General features: G+C 40.1%; 1 protein-coding gene across 1 annotated transcript in view; it reads left to right on the top strand.

Moving 5' to 3' along the window:
* Window positions 1-20,269, top strand: part of SLC25A21 (solute carrier family 25 member 21) — a 303,709-nt gene that overhangs the window by 160,263 nt on the left and 123,177 nt on the right. Inside the window, exon 2 of the mRNA XM_044437123.1 lies at window positions 6,851-6,899. Within this exon, the coding sequence (XP_044293058.1) occupies window positions 6,851-6,899 (49 nt within the window). The remainder of the gene's footprint in view (window positions 1-6,850; window positions 6,900-20,269) is intronic.

The raw sequence follows: 20,269 nt of genomic DNA, 5'->3' as shown, positions 1-20,269 counted from the left end.
TGAGAAAAAGCCATAGCTGGTTTAGAAGAATATAGTGTTTACTTGTAGTGTAATCCAATGAATGTTTACTCAGAAGAAAGTTCCAGTGTGCCCAATGGGATTTAGGTTTTGATTGAGTTTTGATTGCAGCCTGTCAGAGATAACGTTTCTAGTTTTTGTGACTGGTTGTCCAAAAGGAACTATATTGATAGAGTACACTAGCCAGAAATTCTACAAAAAATTCTAATCCAAAATCAGCTTAAAGTTTCAAAGCTCATCATAGGATGTTTCAGATCTTCTCTCCACAAGCAAAGAGGAGGAGCTTCCTGTTGTGGTGGTAGGAAGCTCCATCATCCGAATTGCATTTTGCCTGAGGGACTCCATGGAAGGCCATGTCGCACACGCAGTTATGTCTGCTTTCTGCCCCTCACGGCTGCCTGCGGAAGCTGCTTCACTCTGCTTCACGTCTGGTCCTCCATGTCCCTATTCTGCTTTCTCACAGATCATCTAATGTACTCTTTCTAAAGTGCCATGATAGGGATCCTGAGATGCAAATTAGCTCTTTGGGAAAAGGTTAAAAACCTCCCCCTGCCAACAATTAAGAGCTGAGTGGGTGGGTCACAACCACCCCCAAGACTTCCCAGGCATAGCATGCTCTAAGTTGGATCACCCCCACACAGGGTTTTAGTTATGCAACTTTTCCTAATAAGTGGCACACTCCTTGGGAGGAATTTGTGCAGCTTTTCCAAACTTTTCCAAGCAGAAAAGGACTACAAAACGTCCAGTGTGAAATCATCGGACCACATGCCCTGCTGGGGAGACACCTCCAAAGTCCTTTAAAGTGTAAGTTGAGCTGCGAGTGGACAACATTTCTGTGTAGATGCATCTTTATGGCTGGAATATGAATGATGAAAAATTATATATGTACAGTGTAACCCCACCCCCAGCAAAATTGATCTTCCATGATGAAGAGGTCCAAAGACCCTGTGGGAAGAAAAGGGGAGGAAGTAAGCAGGGGAGCAGATTTGTGTCTGTGAACCTGCACTAGAACAAATTCATAACTGAAGTTATATGTATATAAGGTTTCATGGTGTTTCAAGCATTTGTCATGTTGCACAGTATTCTTTTTGGCAACAGAAGCATTGATTTTGCGAGGAAATTGTAAAGAAGCCCAAACTCTTATTTTTCATAAATCAAGACCAAATACTGATTCACTCAATTCACAAATAACAGTTATACAATCAGACTTATCTTGACAAGGGTGTGGGGGGAGGCACAATTTTTATTATTATTTTGTATATTTTGACAAGTATGTGTTTGCATGCCAAAACAAATATGTACCGTTCCAGCTATATAGTATACAGTGCCTGACATGTGTTTCTCTCTATGAGCAAATTTCCATTGTGTTTTGTTTCCTCTGTGACTATCTTATTCCAGGAAAATGAGTAAAGCACATGGAGGAGGGTGAATAATGCTTTCTCCACTAAAGGGGGCATCTACAATAAAGTGCATGCATCATGCTCCCCAGCAGGGCTGGCTCCGGGTCTGAGAGCACCCGTGGGCACGGCATCTTCATTGGTCCCTTTACCCTCCCTGCTCATCCCCATTGTCCCCAGCTGCTACTGCTATTGTTGCTGTGACTCCTGTCCTTCATAGGCCTAGAGCCAGTGAGCAGGCAGGACATGGCGTCTCCTGCTCTTCCTCTTCACATCCTCTGTTATCTGAGCCAAAGTGACTGGCAGGTGAATATGCAGCTTGCAAGGGTGAGGAGGAGGTCCTGCCAGTTGTCCTCTGCTGGGTTGCGGGCCTCTGGTAGGCGCCTGAACATGTCTACCTTTAACACATGCCCTACTTCTCAGCCCCTCCGATTTGATCAGAATGATTTAATGATATCCACTATCCTGAGTCTCTAACAATAGAGTGCAACAATCACACTTGTACAGGATGAAAATGTTGGAAAGTCCATGCAAATATTATTTGTGTCCGTATGCTATTGAAATACTTTAATTCCCTTGCAGATGAATATATTGGACTACAGGTTCAAAGATAATTTTGGGATATCTGACAGACATAGTTAAGACACTCCAGTTTCTGGGCTTATGGAACAACATGCCTCCAAGTGGTGTTGTCATGTTATCTGGAATGGGTTAGAGATGCAATCTAAGGAACTGGAGGATACCCAACTGGGGAAGACTGCCATGCATTAATGGACATTTTTGAAGCCTCCATATCGAAGGCTTGAGGTGGCAGCAAAATGAAACAAAAATGCTAAAATATTAAAAACAGTATCAAATATGTTACTCCTGCCCCTTTTCTTACAAGCTTAGCTCCAGAATTATGACTTTTCACTGCATAATACAGCTGCAAAATCTCTCTCTCTCTCTCATTCTTGCTTTTTAACTTTGAGATTTACAAAGTAGCTGACATATTTAAAGGTACAATTCATGCTGGCTGGAGTATGCTGGGCGTTGTAAATTTTTTTTCTGTCTAAACATGCATAGACTTGTGCCCTAAAAGAACAAGAGCACCTATTCCATCTGACTTATTTTAAGTCTCGTGACTTTAATGTCTTATTTTAAGTCAGAGTACTGGTCTATTTAAGTCAGCACCAGCCATTCCCAACTTGTCTCCACTCTTCCTTTTGAATTTCAATTCCATCAGCAACCATCAGGGCCAATAATCCTCCCTGCTGGAAGTGATATTCCAAAATATCTAGAGGGCTGGGAAAGACTGGGCTACACAGACTGGAGTCTTGCCTAGATATTAAGCCTGGGACCTTCACTTGATCGGCCTGCATTGTACCAGTGAGCTATGGCACAAAAATAGAGAAATGGGTTATTGTAATTCAGTATTGTTTAGATTGACTAGCAGTCATTCTCCTTTTCCTGAAATCCATGGCCCTGCTCTAAGCATCCTACTCTAAACCACTAAGTTTACTTAGCAAAACTGTTAAGGCCCAGTCCTGTGGGGATGCCTGTGTCTCTAAACTCAGACATTATAGGCATCCTGTGAAAGCAGGAGTATAGTGGTCAGATGTGACTCTGCACTGCTTTCACTCTCTTTAGAATATGTCACCTCTTGGTGGCACCAATCTCCTCAGCAGCTGTCCCAGCCCCACTCCCCTGCCACCAAACTTCTTCCCCAAGATTGCCACAGTGTGGGAGAGCGATGCAAGCATGGAACCCCAGTGCTCCAGCCACAGAACCCTTTTCCAACCCCAAACCTGTGAATTTGAAAAATCCTTGGGCCCTCCAGTTGCTGTCTAGAGGCCATAAGACTTCTCTGCCTGTATTAGTAGCAGTATTATATGTTGTTGTTTAGTTTCTGTTATGCAATTTCACCAAGGTACATAATGCAGCCTACAGCATAATTAAAGGAGATAATATGAATTGCAAAATCTAACATTGTCTAAACAACTCTAGATTTGGCTTTGATTTTAAATTTACAGTACATGATTATTGCTATCAATAAAGAATATGTTAGGGTCTGTAGGATGCCATTTGTGACATGCATTATACTTCAGAGACGTGCCTCAGTCCTGGCCACCATTTGGTATCACTCTCCTGAGACAGTGGGACAAAGAATTTGGCATGGGCTTCTGAAAGAACTACATTGTCTTCCACTGATGCTTGCACTGAGGCAGGCAGAGAAGACAATAATATTTTAGTGGGCTTTTCTAGAAAGTTTATTTTGTTTTGAAATTGTTGCATTATTTGCTATTTTTCTTTTTAAATAAAAAAGGAAAAATAACACTAAGTATTATCATTTTCTTACATGAGTTTTAAGAAAATATTTTGCAAGAAATACATATACATATGTTCCTCCATGAAAAGGCATTTAATTACTTTTAATATTATATGAGGACACTATGTCAGCTGCTCAACAGATCTTGTGATTTAATTTGTGCTGGCTTTTTAGCTTTTTAACCTTGGTTTTAAAATGGTGTACTGTAATTTTTATGATTTTATCATTCATTACATTTTATACCTTTTTCCATATTTTATATGCTGTTGTAACCTGTCCACAGAGTTTTGGCTGTTGAGAAGTATAAAAACAAGATAGTAATAATAATAATGTACTGTGTGTCCCTATATGTTTTATGTATGGCAAGATATACTACCATTGTATACTGTGAAGATAATTATGCATTGACTTCAACAAAGGCAGCCCAGATATCCATGTATTGTATGTCCTCGTGTTGCAGCCATCCAACACTTCTTTCCTTTTGGCATCAGGTGAAACCCCTTTTATTCTCCCAATATTTTAATTGTTAAATTGTTTTAATTTGTGGTTTTACACCAAACATTGGATGCTGTGCTACCCTTACTCTTACTTCTATTTTTATTCTATTTTATTAATGTTGTTGTAAACCGTCCTGAGACATCTGTGATGGCTGCATAGAAAATTTTAAAATAAATAAATAAAATGTATTTGTCTTTTCCTATCTTACACCTAAAAGCCATATACTCAAAACTCAAAAGTTTCATCAGGTCCTCCACCCTCCACCCTAGGTCTGGTCTCCAACTATTTAGGGCTGTAAGGAACAAAGAGCACAACAAGACTGGCTCATTTGTCCAAATAGAGGAGGCTCTCCTATTTGAAGGCATCTTCTATAAGAATATAAGGACAGCCATGCTGGAGCAGACCATGCGCCTATGTGCTTTGAACAGATGCAGTTTAAAGATGAAGAACCACGTGTTCATTGTCCATGGATTTTGAATGCCTGAATCATTGGATCTGCCCAATATTATGAATGGATCTTTAATTGTCATTCACTTTTGCAAGTGCTCTGTGGTTGTTGTTTTTTGTTTTTTTTGTTTTTTTTTTGAAACTTTGGTTCATAGCATCAATTGCATCCCTGGGTTGTAACGGAATTCCTAATGAATTTGTTCTTCATGGGACTTTGTTTAATCGGTTAGGTGTGATGATATTCATTTGCTTTTTGCAAATAGGATCTACAAAGCTGACTGATATGAACCTGAAGCAGGTTCTGCACTTTTAATGTACTAGTCTACATATCACTTTGCCAGAAATGCAGCAAGACTACCATACTTTCTAGGATACTATTCAAGTAGGGTGCTGCAATCAATTATTGCTATTGACAGGAAAATATATATTGTGTTTTAATTGTCCTGTTGTTATTGGACTAAATGCAATATTATATGAGCAGATGTCCGTTTGTGTAACTGGAGTTTCTTTTCCATTCTCCTTCCATTTGTTCTGGAGGGTCCCCCAGTTCTCTGGGCCAGATTGGGGTTAGGTGCAGAGAACTGTATTTAGAGAGAGGAAATTCAGTTGTTCAGTCTGCTTTACTAGCAGAAGGACATTATTGGATATAATCCATTTGTATTATTTATTATTTTGCAGAGCTTCTTCCTTCCCTTCTTTTTATATACATCCTCTTTCATAGCTTGGTTCTGGAGAGAGTACTGCCTTGGGAAAAGAACTAACTCTGCAAACCTACTGTATAAGTAAATGATGAGAACAAAGAGATGATTTTCATCCTTTAGGAATCATAGAAAGCTAACAGACTCTTGAAGTTACCAAAGCAAATGTCTTGCCAATGGAAGTGGAATTCATCTGATTCATTTGCTGGAAAAAGGCCTGCATAAAAATTTTGCCTTGTAGAGGCTAAGATATGAAAACTCCTGCCACACCAAATTTTCATGATATCTAATATAAAAAGTAGGGTTTGGGAGATTTCAAATAGTTCCCTGGGGTGAGGTGGTAAGGAAAACTGGTCTTGAGCAAGTTTAGTGCTGAGTTCTGGGGCAGGCAGTCCAAGGGCCAAAGAAGGATGACATAGTCAAAGACAGATCTGGTGCAAATCAAGTGCCAGAAGCAAGAGACTTGATCACAGGTGGGCTGTTGGTGAGATACTGAATTCATACAGTAAGGCTAGATGGTGAGTCTGCATTGGTGCAAAGAACCCAGCCTGAAGCAATAATAAAATAGGGTTGCATCTAACTAGAGGACTTTGAAAGGAGACTGGATAAATTCATGGAAGGGAAGGCTCTCAACAGCTACTAGTCCGGATGGGCACATGCTACCTCAAAAACATGGGTCGGATGGTGTGGCTGCACTCATGTCCTGTATTTCCCATGAGCAGCTGGTTTGCCACTGCATAAACAAAATACTGGGCTAGACTCAGCAAGTCTTTTTTACATTCAGACGTTCTTAGGGTGTTCATTCAGAGGCATGTGGCCTTGGTTCCTAGTCAAGAGCCATCATGACCACTGCTGCCCGAGTGCCTGGCACCTTAGAAAATCCTGCCTTTTTGGTGTTTCTTGGATTTTCATAGCTGTTAGCAGTCCCAATATGCTGCTGTTCAATGCCTGCTTATCATTATCATGATATAATAAACACAAATTGATTCCAAATTGAAAGCAGACTGAACTGGAATTGATGTTTGCAATTATCATTAGCCTCTCTATTGTACATGTGTGCATTACCCTCTCTCTACTGCACATTTCAACTCTTCCAAGTGTTGATCTAATGAATCACTAGCAGAACCTAGTGAGATACACCAGTATTATTGTTGTTCCAGCACAGCAGATGGGACACTGAGGGAAATTAATGGTCGCCTAAGTACACAAAGTGAATTAATGGCACAGGTGACATTGGAGTGAGCAACCTCTTGCCTCTGTCTTAGCCATTATCGCACAACAGCTTTTTACCCACAACTACCTTTTCACAAAACTCTACTTTGTCTCAAAAAAAGGATCCCTGGAGAATAAAAGAAGAATATTCATGCCTTTCTATTGTACTTGTTCTTCTTTGCTGAACATGCTTTGCACTGGAACATTTGATACTTCAATAATTGTACAGATCAAATGTATTTACCAGGCTTCTCTTCTCTATCATCTTACAGGTCTTGTAGAAATTTGCCTGATGCACCCCCTCGATGTGGTGAAAACCAGGTAAGGTTCTGCTTGAACAAGTTTTATTGACACTGGAAGCCTTCCAAATTGGAAGCTGTCAGAACTCAAAACGCTAGAACTTGTCCAAGTAAGATAACTTCACCATTTAATGGCATTTATATTTACTTACTGTGTTTCAGTGCATTTGACAGGCAGAATTTGAATAGCGTGATGCATTTCTGCTTGGAGGTCATCTGGAGGTGCTAAATACTTCTTTATAAAATGTGCTCTCTTCAGGTGACAGCCTGAGATCCTGTTCTATTTTTTAAAAAAGGGAGGAAGGGAATGCAGAGTTGGTATATGCTCTTTCCAGCCATATTTATCATCTGAAGTAATGTTTTGACTTGAAACTAAAAATGTCATATTGCCTTAGAAATAAAATAATCTTGATGGTAAATGTGACTTGACACAGTCAGTCAAGTTTTAGAAAGTCAGCAGAAATGAGAATTCTTTAAACCTGTATTTGCAGATGCTAGTTGGGTGGTTTCATGCTAGCTACCTTTTGGGCATGTTCAGTGACTTCCAAATGTACATTTGTAGTTGGGCTAGGGCCACTTACTCAGTTAGTTTGGGAAAAACACTAACCAAAACATTGGGTTTAGTTCCTTACCCATAATCACAATGTTACAACTGAAAGGGAGAGATCATTTTTGTTCTCAAGCTAAACGTTTTTTCAGTTTTATTCCTAAATAACAGTTGTTCTCACAATTAGAAGAGGGGACTGCATTGCACACACATGTTGATCATGTGTCACGACCTTTGCATCTCTAGGTACCTAAAATTATAGATCAGAAGAATTTAGCATACTGGTATGTTTGTGTGTCTATAAGCCCTGTGAGTGTTCTTTTCTCTAGACTAAGCATGCAGGGAGATACGGTAATCCATTAAAACAGCTGTTGAATTTTCACTGATATTTGGGAATTTAAAAGTTACGTTTTCCAGGAAATTCCCTTTCAGTCACATGGAAATCCTTCCATATCAAAGTTGACAAGTTAAGTCTCTTTGCTTAACAGCCAACCTTGAACACATGTAGAATTACCTACTTTAGTGGTATGAGTTGTAATGCCTCAAAGAATTAGCACATCAGAGGACAGTAATCAGCATCTGAAGAGACTGACTAAAGAGGAATGAACAGGAAAATGTATTAACTATATCTGTCAATACTGCATGGTTTTAAAATGTGATTTTCCTTCTCGTTCATTGCATTTGTCCCAACAAGTATTTATGCAATCTGGTTTTTCTGCCAGAAAATTTCCTAAAGAAATTTCATAGAACAAGTATTCTCAGATACCACACTGCCAGCTAGAATGCCTATGTTTGCCCTCTGTTGCCTGAAATTCACTTTAATGGAACAAAAACAATAATGCCAGTAAAGGCACACATGAACAGTAAATAAGCATTTGCTCAGTCAATAATTTACAAGTTATTCTCTAATGTTTCAGCTCACCAATTGTACCAAAATGCATTTAAAATGTAGCTTTCTGAAAAATATCTGTAGTCATGTAATGTTTTTCCAAACTTTCAGGCTAATGCAGCAGTGGGAGGGACTGGGCTTATGCTGATCTATCATTTCCTTATTGGAGATATTCACTTGTAGCTATATGTGCATAGCCCCACTCCCATCACCGCACACAAACACACACACGCGCAACCTTGCACCCTCTCTGGAATGCCACGGGGAGGGACTCCTATGAGTGACGTGGGGGTGGTGCAGCCCTGCTCATGTGCTGGGCTGAATGGATTTCGGGGTGGCCAAATAGGGATAGTGGCATCCAGGATTGTTTTTGCTCAGGTCTGCCTGAGTAGAAGTCATGGGGGCTGCTGATACTGGCATGACAACTCTGTACCATTTGTTTTTTCTTCTCAGGTATTGCAATCTATATGTAATGTTCTGCCACACAGACTTTTTTTTGTAGGTACAATATCTTGTACATGTCATGAGGAAATTAGCCTAATCTTTTGCCAGAAAAGCCAACATCTGACATAATTTGCATGCCAAATCATGCAAATTCCAGATTCTGTTTCTAGCATCTTCAGATATAATTGAAAAAGACACCTACCTGACACCCAGACAGCTCCCGCCTATGAGGGTAGGCAAACTTTAGGAGCGTATTTGGGCGTATGTGAGTGTATTTCATAGAATCATAGAACAGTAGAGTAGGAAGGGGCCAAGAAGGCCATCGGATGTAACTCCCTGCTGTCGCAGAACACCAAGCCCATAATTTGAGATACTGTCCTGGGCATCCCCACAAAATGGCTGCCATGGGAAGCGTGGTAAAGAACTGAGTAAAAGGCAGAGCAGAGCCTGATCCCCAAATGCATACAACTCCTTTGAATCCATAGGTTTCCGCACCAACGGAAACCTGTTTCACGGTATTGCCATTGCTAGTAAAAAAATGTGTCAATTTTAATAAATAGGGGTGAGTGAATCAGTAGGTGCCAAGAAAGGTGACTGGGGGCATATTGGTGGCCATAGATACCCTGTTGCTCACCCCTGTTGTAGACAGAGTTAGATGTAACAGTAGTCTGACTTGCTATAAGGTGACTTCTTCAGATTAGTTGGTTTGCTTTTAAATATGGTAGAGTGCTGAGACATGCTGTTCCCTAGCTGCAATTTGAAGTCATTTAAGATCTGAAGTGGTTCTATTCCAGCAAGGATTAGATTACACAACTTTGTTTTCTGTGTAGCTTGTCTTATTAAGGCCAAAACTATGATGAAAAAATATTCAGAGTTGAAGGAAACCATAAGGAATAGAATTAGGGAGGCAGGGACACTGTAACAAAGTAATTTTGGCCAACATGTAGAACACCCATCTTGGTACACTTCAACAACATCACATTAGGCATAGACAAACATTCCCAAACTTTGAGAGGGCTCTATGCTGTGTGTTATCTGGATTTCACAGCTTGCTACTGCCTATTTGCTAAAACAACACTCTAGGTCAAACATCTTTGTACTATATGAAACACAGGCATGACTGAGTGTATTCCATGGTAAGGGCCCATTTCTAGCGGAAGATTAATCTCACATTTCTCTACTGGCTATTCTTTTGCAGTTTATTCTTGTGTCCTAATTCCTGATGTTTTTGTCTTATTAGACCAGACTGGTTTCCTACATGTGTTTCTGATCTCTTTCCAGCAGTTGTTTTGCAAGTGCTTTTTCCATTTATATCATTAATTTCCCTTTGATTCTTTGCATTTTTCTATTTAAGTAAACACTGCTGAAATCTATTCTAAAACTAACCAATTTAAAGATATGTATTACCATCTGAGCTCCCTTTGTTTCTAACCTTAACTGGATCCACACCAGTCTGCTGCTTTGCATGTCTGGTCAAATGCACTTGATTGTATGCAATAAGGGTAATTCATAATCCCTGTGTCAAGTCTGAAAACTTCTTACTGTTACTGGGGTTTATTGATTGCCATTAAGAGATTGCTAGTTGGCATTCTCCTCTTAGCACTTAGAATGCCTAACAGGTTGATTCTATGCATGCCTGCTTAGAATAAAGTTTCATTTAGTTCAGTGGAACCTGGTCATTTGCTCTGTTTTACTTTCACTTAGAATCTGTCACAAATTAATATGGGTATATTGACCAAGCGATCCAACTAGATGGCCCTTCTGACTTAATTCTTGCCCCAAACTAAAGAATGCTATTAAAATACAAGTTGAGCAGATGATTTATTTTAAAGCATTCCTTTCCTAATCATTTACAGGGATGATACTAAAGTTATAATTTTACAATCCTTTTGGATGAAAGGAACTGTAATATTAATCACAGATAGAAGAAGATGCTCAGATTAAAAACCAAGCATGGATCAGCACGTTGATTTTGACCAGATATCTCTTAGGTCATTTTGCTAAATCTGCTCATCAAGACTTTGCTGAACAGTTAGCAGAGTACATTTGGTACAAGGAAAGCCGTTTTGCCCTCATTGTTCAATTACAGTGTTTTATTAGTTGACAGGTATTGGGCCTTACGGTGAATTAAAGAACAAAATACCCTCTACTTGTGCAAATGTGTATTTACGAATGTGTATGTGTGTTGCAAAGCTTCTTGGTGAAATACAGATGGAGGATCACTTGTTACATCCCTGACGTGGCAGACCAGGCCACTCATTATCATGGCTCAAGAACAGATTTCTTCCTCACCAGCACAGTGTTTCCAGGTGCAGTACTTTACTGTTTGCCATGCAAGTGAAAGGGGACAATTAACATGCACTGGAGAAGAAATGGAAGCATTTCATTATAAGACACAATCAGAGGGTTTAAGCCTGTTTCTTTTTCTGCATCATCCCTGTCATGAAGAATGAAGCCAGCTCCTATCCTCCTAACTGTAGGGTTGATGATCATTTGTCTCCAGTTTAACAGGGATGGGCAACATGTGGCCCTCCAAATATTTTGGACTGTAATTCCCATCCATCCATAGAGCCAGTAGGGAGCCAAAACAGCTGGAGCCCACACTTTTATTAAAAGATCACTAGGAGAAAAATCACCTTCTGCTAGGTGTGCTTATGGTAGGTGGGGAGGATCAACAACATCCAACCTGAAAGGGCTCTACCATTAGGCACAGTAAGGCAGTCCTGCACCAAGGAGCTGATTTTGGACATAATGATAGGGCAGAATCATTTGTGGGATTTTCTTTTTGCCTTGCATGCCAGAATAGTTTTCCTAGCCTTGTGTGCCAAGACCAGAGAAGTGTGATTTGTTTACTGTTCTGCCTCAGGATGTCCTATGTGATGAATGGCTCCAGATCTCACCTACCTACGGATGGATATGTTGGTGGGACTTCCTCACAAACAGCAGGGAAGGGGGACCTAATCATGTTGAGGTTCCTACTTATGTGTGCTTGAACATGAGTAGAACTGTCAATGTGATTGGGAACTCTTTCTTTGCTATTTGTGGTGAATGGATGCTGAGCTAATTCAAGAAAAAGGCAGAACTGACATATCTAGGGGGTAAGGCCGGTGTGCCTTCTTGAGACTGCTGGAACAGAATACTATCTATAAAACAGAACACTTAGCACAGACTTATGTTGTGAATAGGTAATCCTTTCCCCACTTGGGAACAGAGCTACAACTAGGCAAGTGCAGAAAAAATTGATGGCCAACTATGTATGTAAAGCATAATTTCAGATGATCATCCTATGTTGGTCATGCTAAAGCTCTCATAAAATGTCTGTCTTTATGTGTACAATAAGAAATGTGCATAAGGTTAAATTTTTTCTTCTAACGGAACAAGCTTTTTAGTTCAGAATGTTCTCTCTGAACTTCTCACCTTCTCCAAAATACAGGCTTTTCTCATATTTTTCTTCCTGCTTTGTATCTTAAGAGATTCCAACCAAGCTTCTGCAAGAGGGAAATGTACATGCAAATAGGTTTTCTAGTAGGGGAAACTGAACCCAGTCTGTATATGATTATGCATATGACTTCTTTGTTGTTCCTGCTTCTTTAAAAAGTGTGTATTAGGAAATCATATATTTGGAAAGAGAAGAGATAATGGAAAGTACAGCGGATTACATTTACAAGAAAAATATATTTTCTTTTTTCTAATGGGAGTTGAAGTGGGGAAGTGAGCAGATGTTGAAGCTACAAAAAGAGAAACCACAGTCTGAATACAAAGGATCAGGGAATGTTTTTCTTCTCCTTTTCCTTCTCCTCCTCCTTTTATATATATACTTTTTAGAAGGGATATTAAAAATGAGGATCTAGCAGCTGGGAAAGGTTAAATGGGATGAAGTTGGAGACATCCATGGTGCACGTAAGAGATTTCAAAACATTTTAACATAGTGACTGGGTGGGTTATTAACAGATGTTAATGATTTGTTGGTGGTATAAAACATTAAATCACAATCAGGTCATGCCTAGTTCCTTACCCATGGACAAAAATTCAGGGTTAGACCACTGTCATGCCTGATTTCTAAGCAGTGAAGGAACATGTCTGAATTAAGTAACCAAGGAACCACTTTGTTTTAAGGAGAATACAAAGAGCCCTATATTTAAGTGTTTCTCTGTTGTGCAACCAAATTAATGTGTGATAACTAATGGGTGCAGTCTCTGTTTAACATATCCTAGATGAGGAGAAATGGCTTGCCTCCTTGCAAGTGTGTGTGTTTGATGATGGTACTTTTCAGTTTACCTCTGTTTCAGACTTGCTGGTACAAAAGCAGAAAGCTGCAAATGCTTCAAGTGCTGTATAACTGTAGCAGTGCCAATCATTCTTGTAAAGGTTGGCTATTAATACAGTATTTAAATAAGGCTCTAAAAATAACTGTATTAAGCTAATGGTTGCCAAATCGATCATGTAAATAAATAAAGGCAGATAGTATCTTGCTTTATGAGCTTTTTGTGTGTTTTTGCTAGCAGATGTAACACTGTGTATTCTAAGCCTGGAGGGGCTTTAAGAAACAAGAATCCTCTGACCGAGTAAGCATATGAGTAAAAAAAAATGGCCATCCTCAGTATGCTCTTGGCAACAGAGAGTTCGATTTTTATTATTCATTCTCAAGAGTATGCAAAGAACATTTCTACAGAATTAGCAACCATGTTTTAACCCTCAAGAATTATAGCTAAAAGAGGCAGTATAAACTATCCTTTCTAGGCAGCGGTGGTGTGATGCTCAAACTTTGTTCTTACTTAAGGTGCAATCCTAGGCCAGGTCAGCTCTAAAGGCTGGGCAAGCTAGAAGCTGTAGGCCTTTTTCTGTCTAAACATACATAGGATTGCACCATTTGTTTTGGTAACGTTAAATTTTCATGACTTACAACTGATATAACATTGAACTCATAGTAATAAAAAGTAGTCACAACAGCCTTCCCCAACATGGTGCCCCTACAGATTGTTTAGACTGTAACTCCTATTGGCCATGCTGGCTAAGGCTGATGGGAGCTGGAAGCCAAAGCATCCATTTGGAAAAGGCTAAATCAGAAACTAGGGTGCAACTTGGGAACAGAGCCCAAACTAATTGGGACTTTCTGACTGATCATGACTGCTGGAAAGAGATATTAACAGTTCTACTCTATGTCCAGTCCATAGAAACTTGACCTTGTATTTCCAGACTCATGGAGTAATATCTGCACTGTAGTATCTGACAGATGGTTCAGCATGGAGCCCTCACCTCCCTGGCATGGTTCATATGCCTTTAACACTTACATGGAGCAAAGTTTTTGTTCACATTGTGGAGAAAACAGCTGCCATACGTATGGTAAAGGCACAAAAGCCTGCATATGCATATTGCACTACTAGGAATGGGACATTTTCAATAAACAAGTTTGGGATTTGTTTGCTCCATTCCAGTAAATCATTTTCTTTCACATGTCTTTTTCTTTATTATAGTTATAGCCTGTTTTTTTCTTACAAAGAATTCAAAGCAGCTTATACCATTCTTCTTGCGCTCTCAGTCTTATCCCCACAACAACAACCCTGTGAGGTAGGTTGGGCTGAGAGTCTGTGACTGGCCCAAAGTCACCCAGTTGGCTCCATGGCTAAGCAGGGACTAGAAGCCAGACTGCCTGAGTCCCAGTCCCATGCGCTTAACCACCACACCACACTGGCTCTTTGGATCCCATTTTCAAATTGGAGAGTGGTGGGAAATATGTTCTGCTGAATGCAGTATGTTTTTCAAGGTGAATGGAATACTGCTGGCTGGGTGGGTAAATAAGCATCTATTTCTGCCTGCTGCCCTGGTGTACTTTCTTTTCTTCTACTGGTTTGCACTGTTGTTGTCACCCCTCCCCCTCTTTTTTTCCTGGAAAATAGTTGCATGTGTGATCCCAGCCAACTGGGGATTACATAGAGTAGACTACATTATGACTTCATGGAGGTAAACAAATCTAACTGGAAGCAAGGGGACACTGCTTTTTTTTAATCTACATAGCCTAGAGAGGAATGGATGGGCATTTGTATTCCTTTTAAAGGAGTGCTTTTTTAAAACTCTCATTGCTAGAACCAGGGAGCTTTTCACCATTCTACAGAACTTTCACTCCACACACAGAGTCCTCATAGACTAAAGCCCTAGAAAGACTAGATGTACACCTAAATTTGCATTATGATTAGACCTTGTCTAATTTCAAAAGGCAGCTCCCCATATTTCCCAGCCTTATTGAAACAGCATTCTTTGTGCTGCTGTTACTGATTATCTTGACAAACTATATTATATTAACAAGAAACTGTGGGCTTCTCTTGTTTATTAATTCATATCCACTCACTGCTTATTTTTTTGTTGTGGATGCTTTAAAACTGCTTCCCATCATAGCTAAGCAGTTTCTTAATTCTTTATGGATGGAATCAACATCATTAGTTCTAGGTGTGAATTTAATTGCACTGCTTGTTGCTTTTGCATTACATTTACAAATATAATGTAATATATATATTGTATTGACATTTTAATATGCTGTCACTTTAAGATTCTGTATGAAGTGTGAACAGAGCGCAGGCACTTTTGGCAGGTGGGTCTAATTGCTAGTTTGTTTCTTAGAAATTGCCGTCATGTAATGTTTGGTGAAACATGCATAGATCTAGAGAAGGTGTTTGGATGCTGAAACATGCTAACCAGGTTTTCTTTGCCTTCTGGTAAAAACAAATTGGGCTGTGTAATTGATTTTTTTGTAAGTAAAGCTTTTATGTTTGCTTTGAGTTCAGACTCCATCTTTTTCTTGTTATATTTTCTCCCTCAGGAGTGTTTGCACCACGGGTATCTAGAAAAGCAAGCTTAGTATAAATTTGTTTATCTCATCAAATAGCTGTGTTTCTATTACTTTCAGATTTTAGCAGACCCTGTTACTGCAAAAATAATGGTGGAAAGGGTGAAAGGTAATTTTATTTGAACTCCATCGCTCCCTCCCTGCTACTTTACCTGATTGTTTCTGGGTTTAATTCGAAAATCTTTTTTTCATGCCTGATGCCTAAAAGAAGATTTTCTTTTTGTTCTTGTTTTTGTTAAGCATGTTTTTATTAAACTGTTGACTGGAAAATAAATATGAACAAGAACATGTGTGCTGTCTTTAGATTCTCAGAAGTTTTTTTTTAAGTATAGTGTAATGTAAGTGAATTTTATTGCATAGAAAATGAGTGGCAAGTATATTTTTCCTTCCTGAGAAGCATGCAGGAAATGTTGTAAAGTTATCCACTTCCCAACCTCATCCCAAAACATAACAGAAAAAATAAGTTACACATTTTTATGGTCTCACAGTTGGAACACATTTGATTACTAATTCCCTAAATGCACTTCTTAGGCCCATTTCCTAGAAGTAAACACCACCGAGTTCAGTGGACTTACCCTCAGGTAAGTGCCTTGGACTGCAACCTCTGTGTGATTGTATACAATTACATGGGTCAACTTATTAATGGAGTTTTGGTAAAGGAATCCTGATAAATTTTCAGAGAACTGCCTCTAGCTGTGCTGGTTTCCTTCCTCTCTTTAAACAGAAGCTGATCTCATTTGCTGTACTGCCTTTTTATTTTTTGCTACTCTGCTTGGAAAGTACAAAGAGGCTCCAGCTCAAACACATTTGTGGCATTTGACTACCTTCCTGCTAGTCATGATGACAATTTTGGATCAGAAGCAATATGCTGATTTGGAGGGCAACAGCATGGGAGGACAGTGGTCTTTGTGCCCCTGTTATGAGTTTTTTAGGAAGCATCTGGCTAGAATCATGAATCATAGAATAGTAGAGCTGGAAGAAGCTTGTGAAGCCATTGAGTCCAACTCCCTGCTCAATGCAGGACTCCAGGTTAAAGAATCCCTGACAGATGACTCTGTCCAGCTCCCTCTTGAATGCCTCCAGTGTGGGAGAGCCCATGACCTCCCTAGGTAATTGGTTCCATGCTGCTCTACCAGGATTGTTTTTCTTATGACCAGCTGGAACCTGACTTCCTATAACTTGAGCTCATTGTTCCATGTCCTGCATTCTGGGTTGATAGAGAAGAGATCCTGGCCCTCTTCCATGTGACAGCCAGGAGAAGTGCTATCCTATCCTCACACTTCAAGGCTAAACCTGCCCAGTTCTTTCATAGGTCTTTAGCTCTATAGCTCTACTAGGTCTTTGATTCCAGTCCCCTAATCATCTTTGATGCTCTCCTCTGAACCTTTTCCAGTTTGTCACAATGTTGGCTTATACTCAGCTTGTGCGATACAATTCCAAGACTCTTCTCACCTGTAGTATTATAGAGCCGAGTGTCCCCCACCTCATGACTGGACATTTGGTTTCCTTTTCCAAGGTGTAGTACTTGGCATTTCTTCCTATTGAAATTCATTCTGTTGCTTTGAGCCCGCTTTCAGCCTATCAAGGTTGCCTTGAATTTTGTTTGTTGGCTGTGATATTAACTATCTGACACAATTTTGTGTCATCTGTAAATTTGATCAGTAGTCCCCATACTTCCTTGTCCAAGTCATTAATAAAAAGGCTGAAGAGCACTGGCCCCAGAATTGCAGTGCTCCACTCATTGTCTACTCTCAGTCTGAGAAGGACTCTTTGAGTCCTATTCTATAGCCAGCTGTGGATCTATCTGATCCATCTTGCCCATCTTGCTGCTGATCATGGGGCACTTTGTCAAAAGCTTTACAGCCGTCAAGATATATTACATCCCCAGTGTTCCCACAGTCCACAAGAGAGGTTACCTGATCAAAAAGAGAAATCAGTTTAGTATAGCAAGATTTGTTCTTGAAAAATACATGCTGGCTTCTATGAATTACTGAATTAATAGTAATACCTGTGAACAAGATATTTACAGACTGACTTCATTATCTGTTACAGAATTTTCCCAGGGACTGATATCAGATTAACTGGTCTTATAGATCCTCCTTTTTGCCTTTTTAAAGATAAGGACAACATTAGCCCTCCACCAATCATCTGGCACTTCACCTGTCCTCCATGATTTCTCAGAGATAATAGACAGTGATTTTGAGAGATCTTTTATTACTTTATTACTCTAGGTTGCAGTTCATTAGGCCTTGGAGACTAGAACCCATTCAAAGAAATTAGGTGTTTCTTAACCAATTGTTTGTTAATCTCAGACTTCAATCCTGCCTCTTCAGTTTGTACTTCATTTCTTCCTGGAGTTGTCATAGGCCTGGTTTGGAAAGAAGACTGAGCCAAAGAAGGAATTGAGCGCTTCAGCCATTCTTTGCCATCTGTTATCAATTTGCTTTCCTTATTGAGAAGCTGAATCACTCTTTCTTTACTCTATCTTTTTCTGCACATGTACATGAAAAGGCCTTTTTGTTGCTTTTAGCATCCTTACTAGCCTCCACTCATTCTCAGCTTTAGCCTTCCTGATCTTATTCCTGCTCTTCCATCAATACTCTTCTTTTTTAGCCTGGCCTTCCTTCTGTCCACTTTTCATATGTGTAACCCTATATTTTTAGGTGAATTATAAGCTTTTGTGGAGCCACATTGGTTTCTTCTGTTGTCTTCTAGCTTTTTGTTGGAACTGTTTGTAATTGTGCCTTTAAAATTTCCTTTTTTTAAAAACTCTCACACATTTTCAACTGCTTTTTTGTTAGGGTCACTTGCTACTTGCCTTATGGGTTTATTAAAATCAACTTTTTCAAAATCCTGAGTACATGTATGGCTGCACTCAGTTTCTACTTTCTTTAAAATCAAGAGAGCGCTGGCTATTGAACAGCATAGAAATGAAATCAGGAACTCAAGTATTTTATGGACACTTTCCCTCAGAATCCCTAGAACTTTTGCATTATCTACTAAGTCATCCCTATTAGTCAGTTTTCTTAAATCAAGGATAGCTGATCCTCTAGCTCTTTCCTTCACTTTCTGTAGAAGAAAGTTATCAGACATGCATGATTCTTGGAAAGTCCCCTTTTGGCAAAATTTGTCTCAACAGGATCAGCGTAATGGAAGCCCCATTATCATCATGTCCCACTTCCCTGAAATACTGCGGATTTGCTTATCAAAAGTTTCATCCTCTTGATTGGGTGGTCTGCAGTAGACTCCAGTTGTCATGTTGCTTTATTCCTTGATACATTTATTTTGACCTAGATATTCTCAGTGGGGCTACCAGGCTCATCTTCATGTATTTATGGGCAAGGATAAGTATTTCTTGATATATAATGCAACTCTGTCTCCTTTCCTATTTTTTCTGCTCTTTTTGAACAAGTTATATCCTTTCATTGCTATATTCCAGTCATGGGAGTCATCCCAGCAAATTTAAAGTCATATTTGCCTTCGCGCATTAAGAGTTCTAGTTTATGCTGTTGGTTTGCCATACTAACCTGCCCAGAGGAGGTGTGGAGAGGCTTCAATAGTGCCCATGGATGCCACATGATTGCATTGTACTAGTTGATTTTTATTTTTGGCATTAATATTGCTGGTGGGGCATGGCCTTTTGAGGTGGACCAAGTGATACATTGTTTGTTGCCCTAACTAATCATACTCAAAATGCTACTGAACCTAAAGAAGATATTCCTAACTGGAGTATTGTGTCCAGTTCTGTGCCCCACATTACAGGACAGGTATAGCCAGCTTGGAATCAGAGCAGCGTAGGGCCACAAGGATGGTGGCTGGTTTGCAGGGAAAGCCATATGAGGTAAGACTGAGGGAACTGGGTCTTTCAGCCTGGAGAAGAGGAGACTCTGAGGAGATCTGTTGGCGACATATAGGTACATCAGGGAGTGTCATGCAGATGTGGGTCGAGGCCTATTTTCCCCTCCGGAGGAGGGCGGGACACATTCCAATGGAGCAAAACTCAGGGAATCAAGGTTCGAGTTAGATGCCAGGAAGTACTTTCTGACAAGCACCTCCCATGGAAGCCCATTCCATACCCTAGGATCCCAAGGGTATAGAATGGGCTTCCATGGGAGGTGATTGAAGTCCCATCAGTGAGGATGTTGAATGATAGGTTGGACATGCACATGGTAGGCATATCATAAGTGGAGCCAGCTGGAGCTGGGGGACAGACTAGATGGCCAGGGAGGGCCCCTTACATAGTGAGTCATAGACATAGTGTCTATGACAAATGTTATACATAATTCAGGGACCAAGAAGATTTGTGTGGAAGTCACTTTGAGGTGGGAAGTGATGCACAAAATCATCATCATAGGAGTGTTGCTACAGTTGGAAGTGAAAGAGGCAGTTGTTCTCGGCATGTGTTTCAGGGCCAGGGAGACAAGGAGTCTTTGAAGGGAGAGGAGGAGCCCTAGGAAATACCATCTCCAGATACTGAGATGGAAGAGCCTAAATGGCTTATCCATGTATTCAGATGGACCCTGAGATTAGCCAAAGTCTGCAACTATCAGGAAGGGGCATGGGACAGGAGCCCAAGGAGCCACCCTGAGCCTGATACCCAAACACAACATCAGGAGAGAAGGGCTAGCCAACCAGAGGGGCAGTGTATAGCTAAGAGGCTTGCCAGCCTCC

This window comes from Varanus komodoensis, unplaced genomic scaffold (assembly GCF_004798865.1).
Source record: "Varanus komodoensis strain SLA01 unplaced genomic scaffold, ASM479886v1 scaffold3, whole genome shotgun sequence".
Classification (NCBI taxonomy): domain Eukaryota; kingdom Metazoa; phylum Chordata; class Lepidosauria; order Squamata; family Varanidae; genus Varanus; species Varanus komodoensis.
The sequence above is the reverse complement of the archived record's forward strand: the minus strand, read 5'-3'. Positions and strand labels throughout refer to the sequence as shown.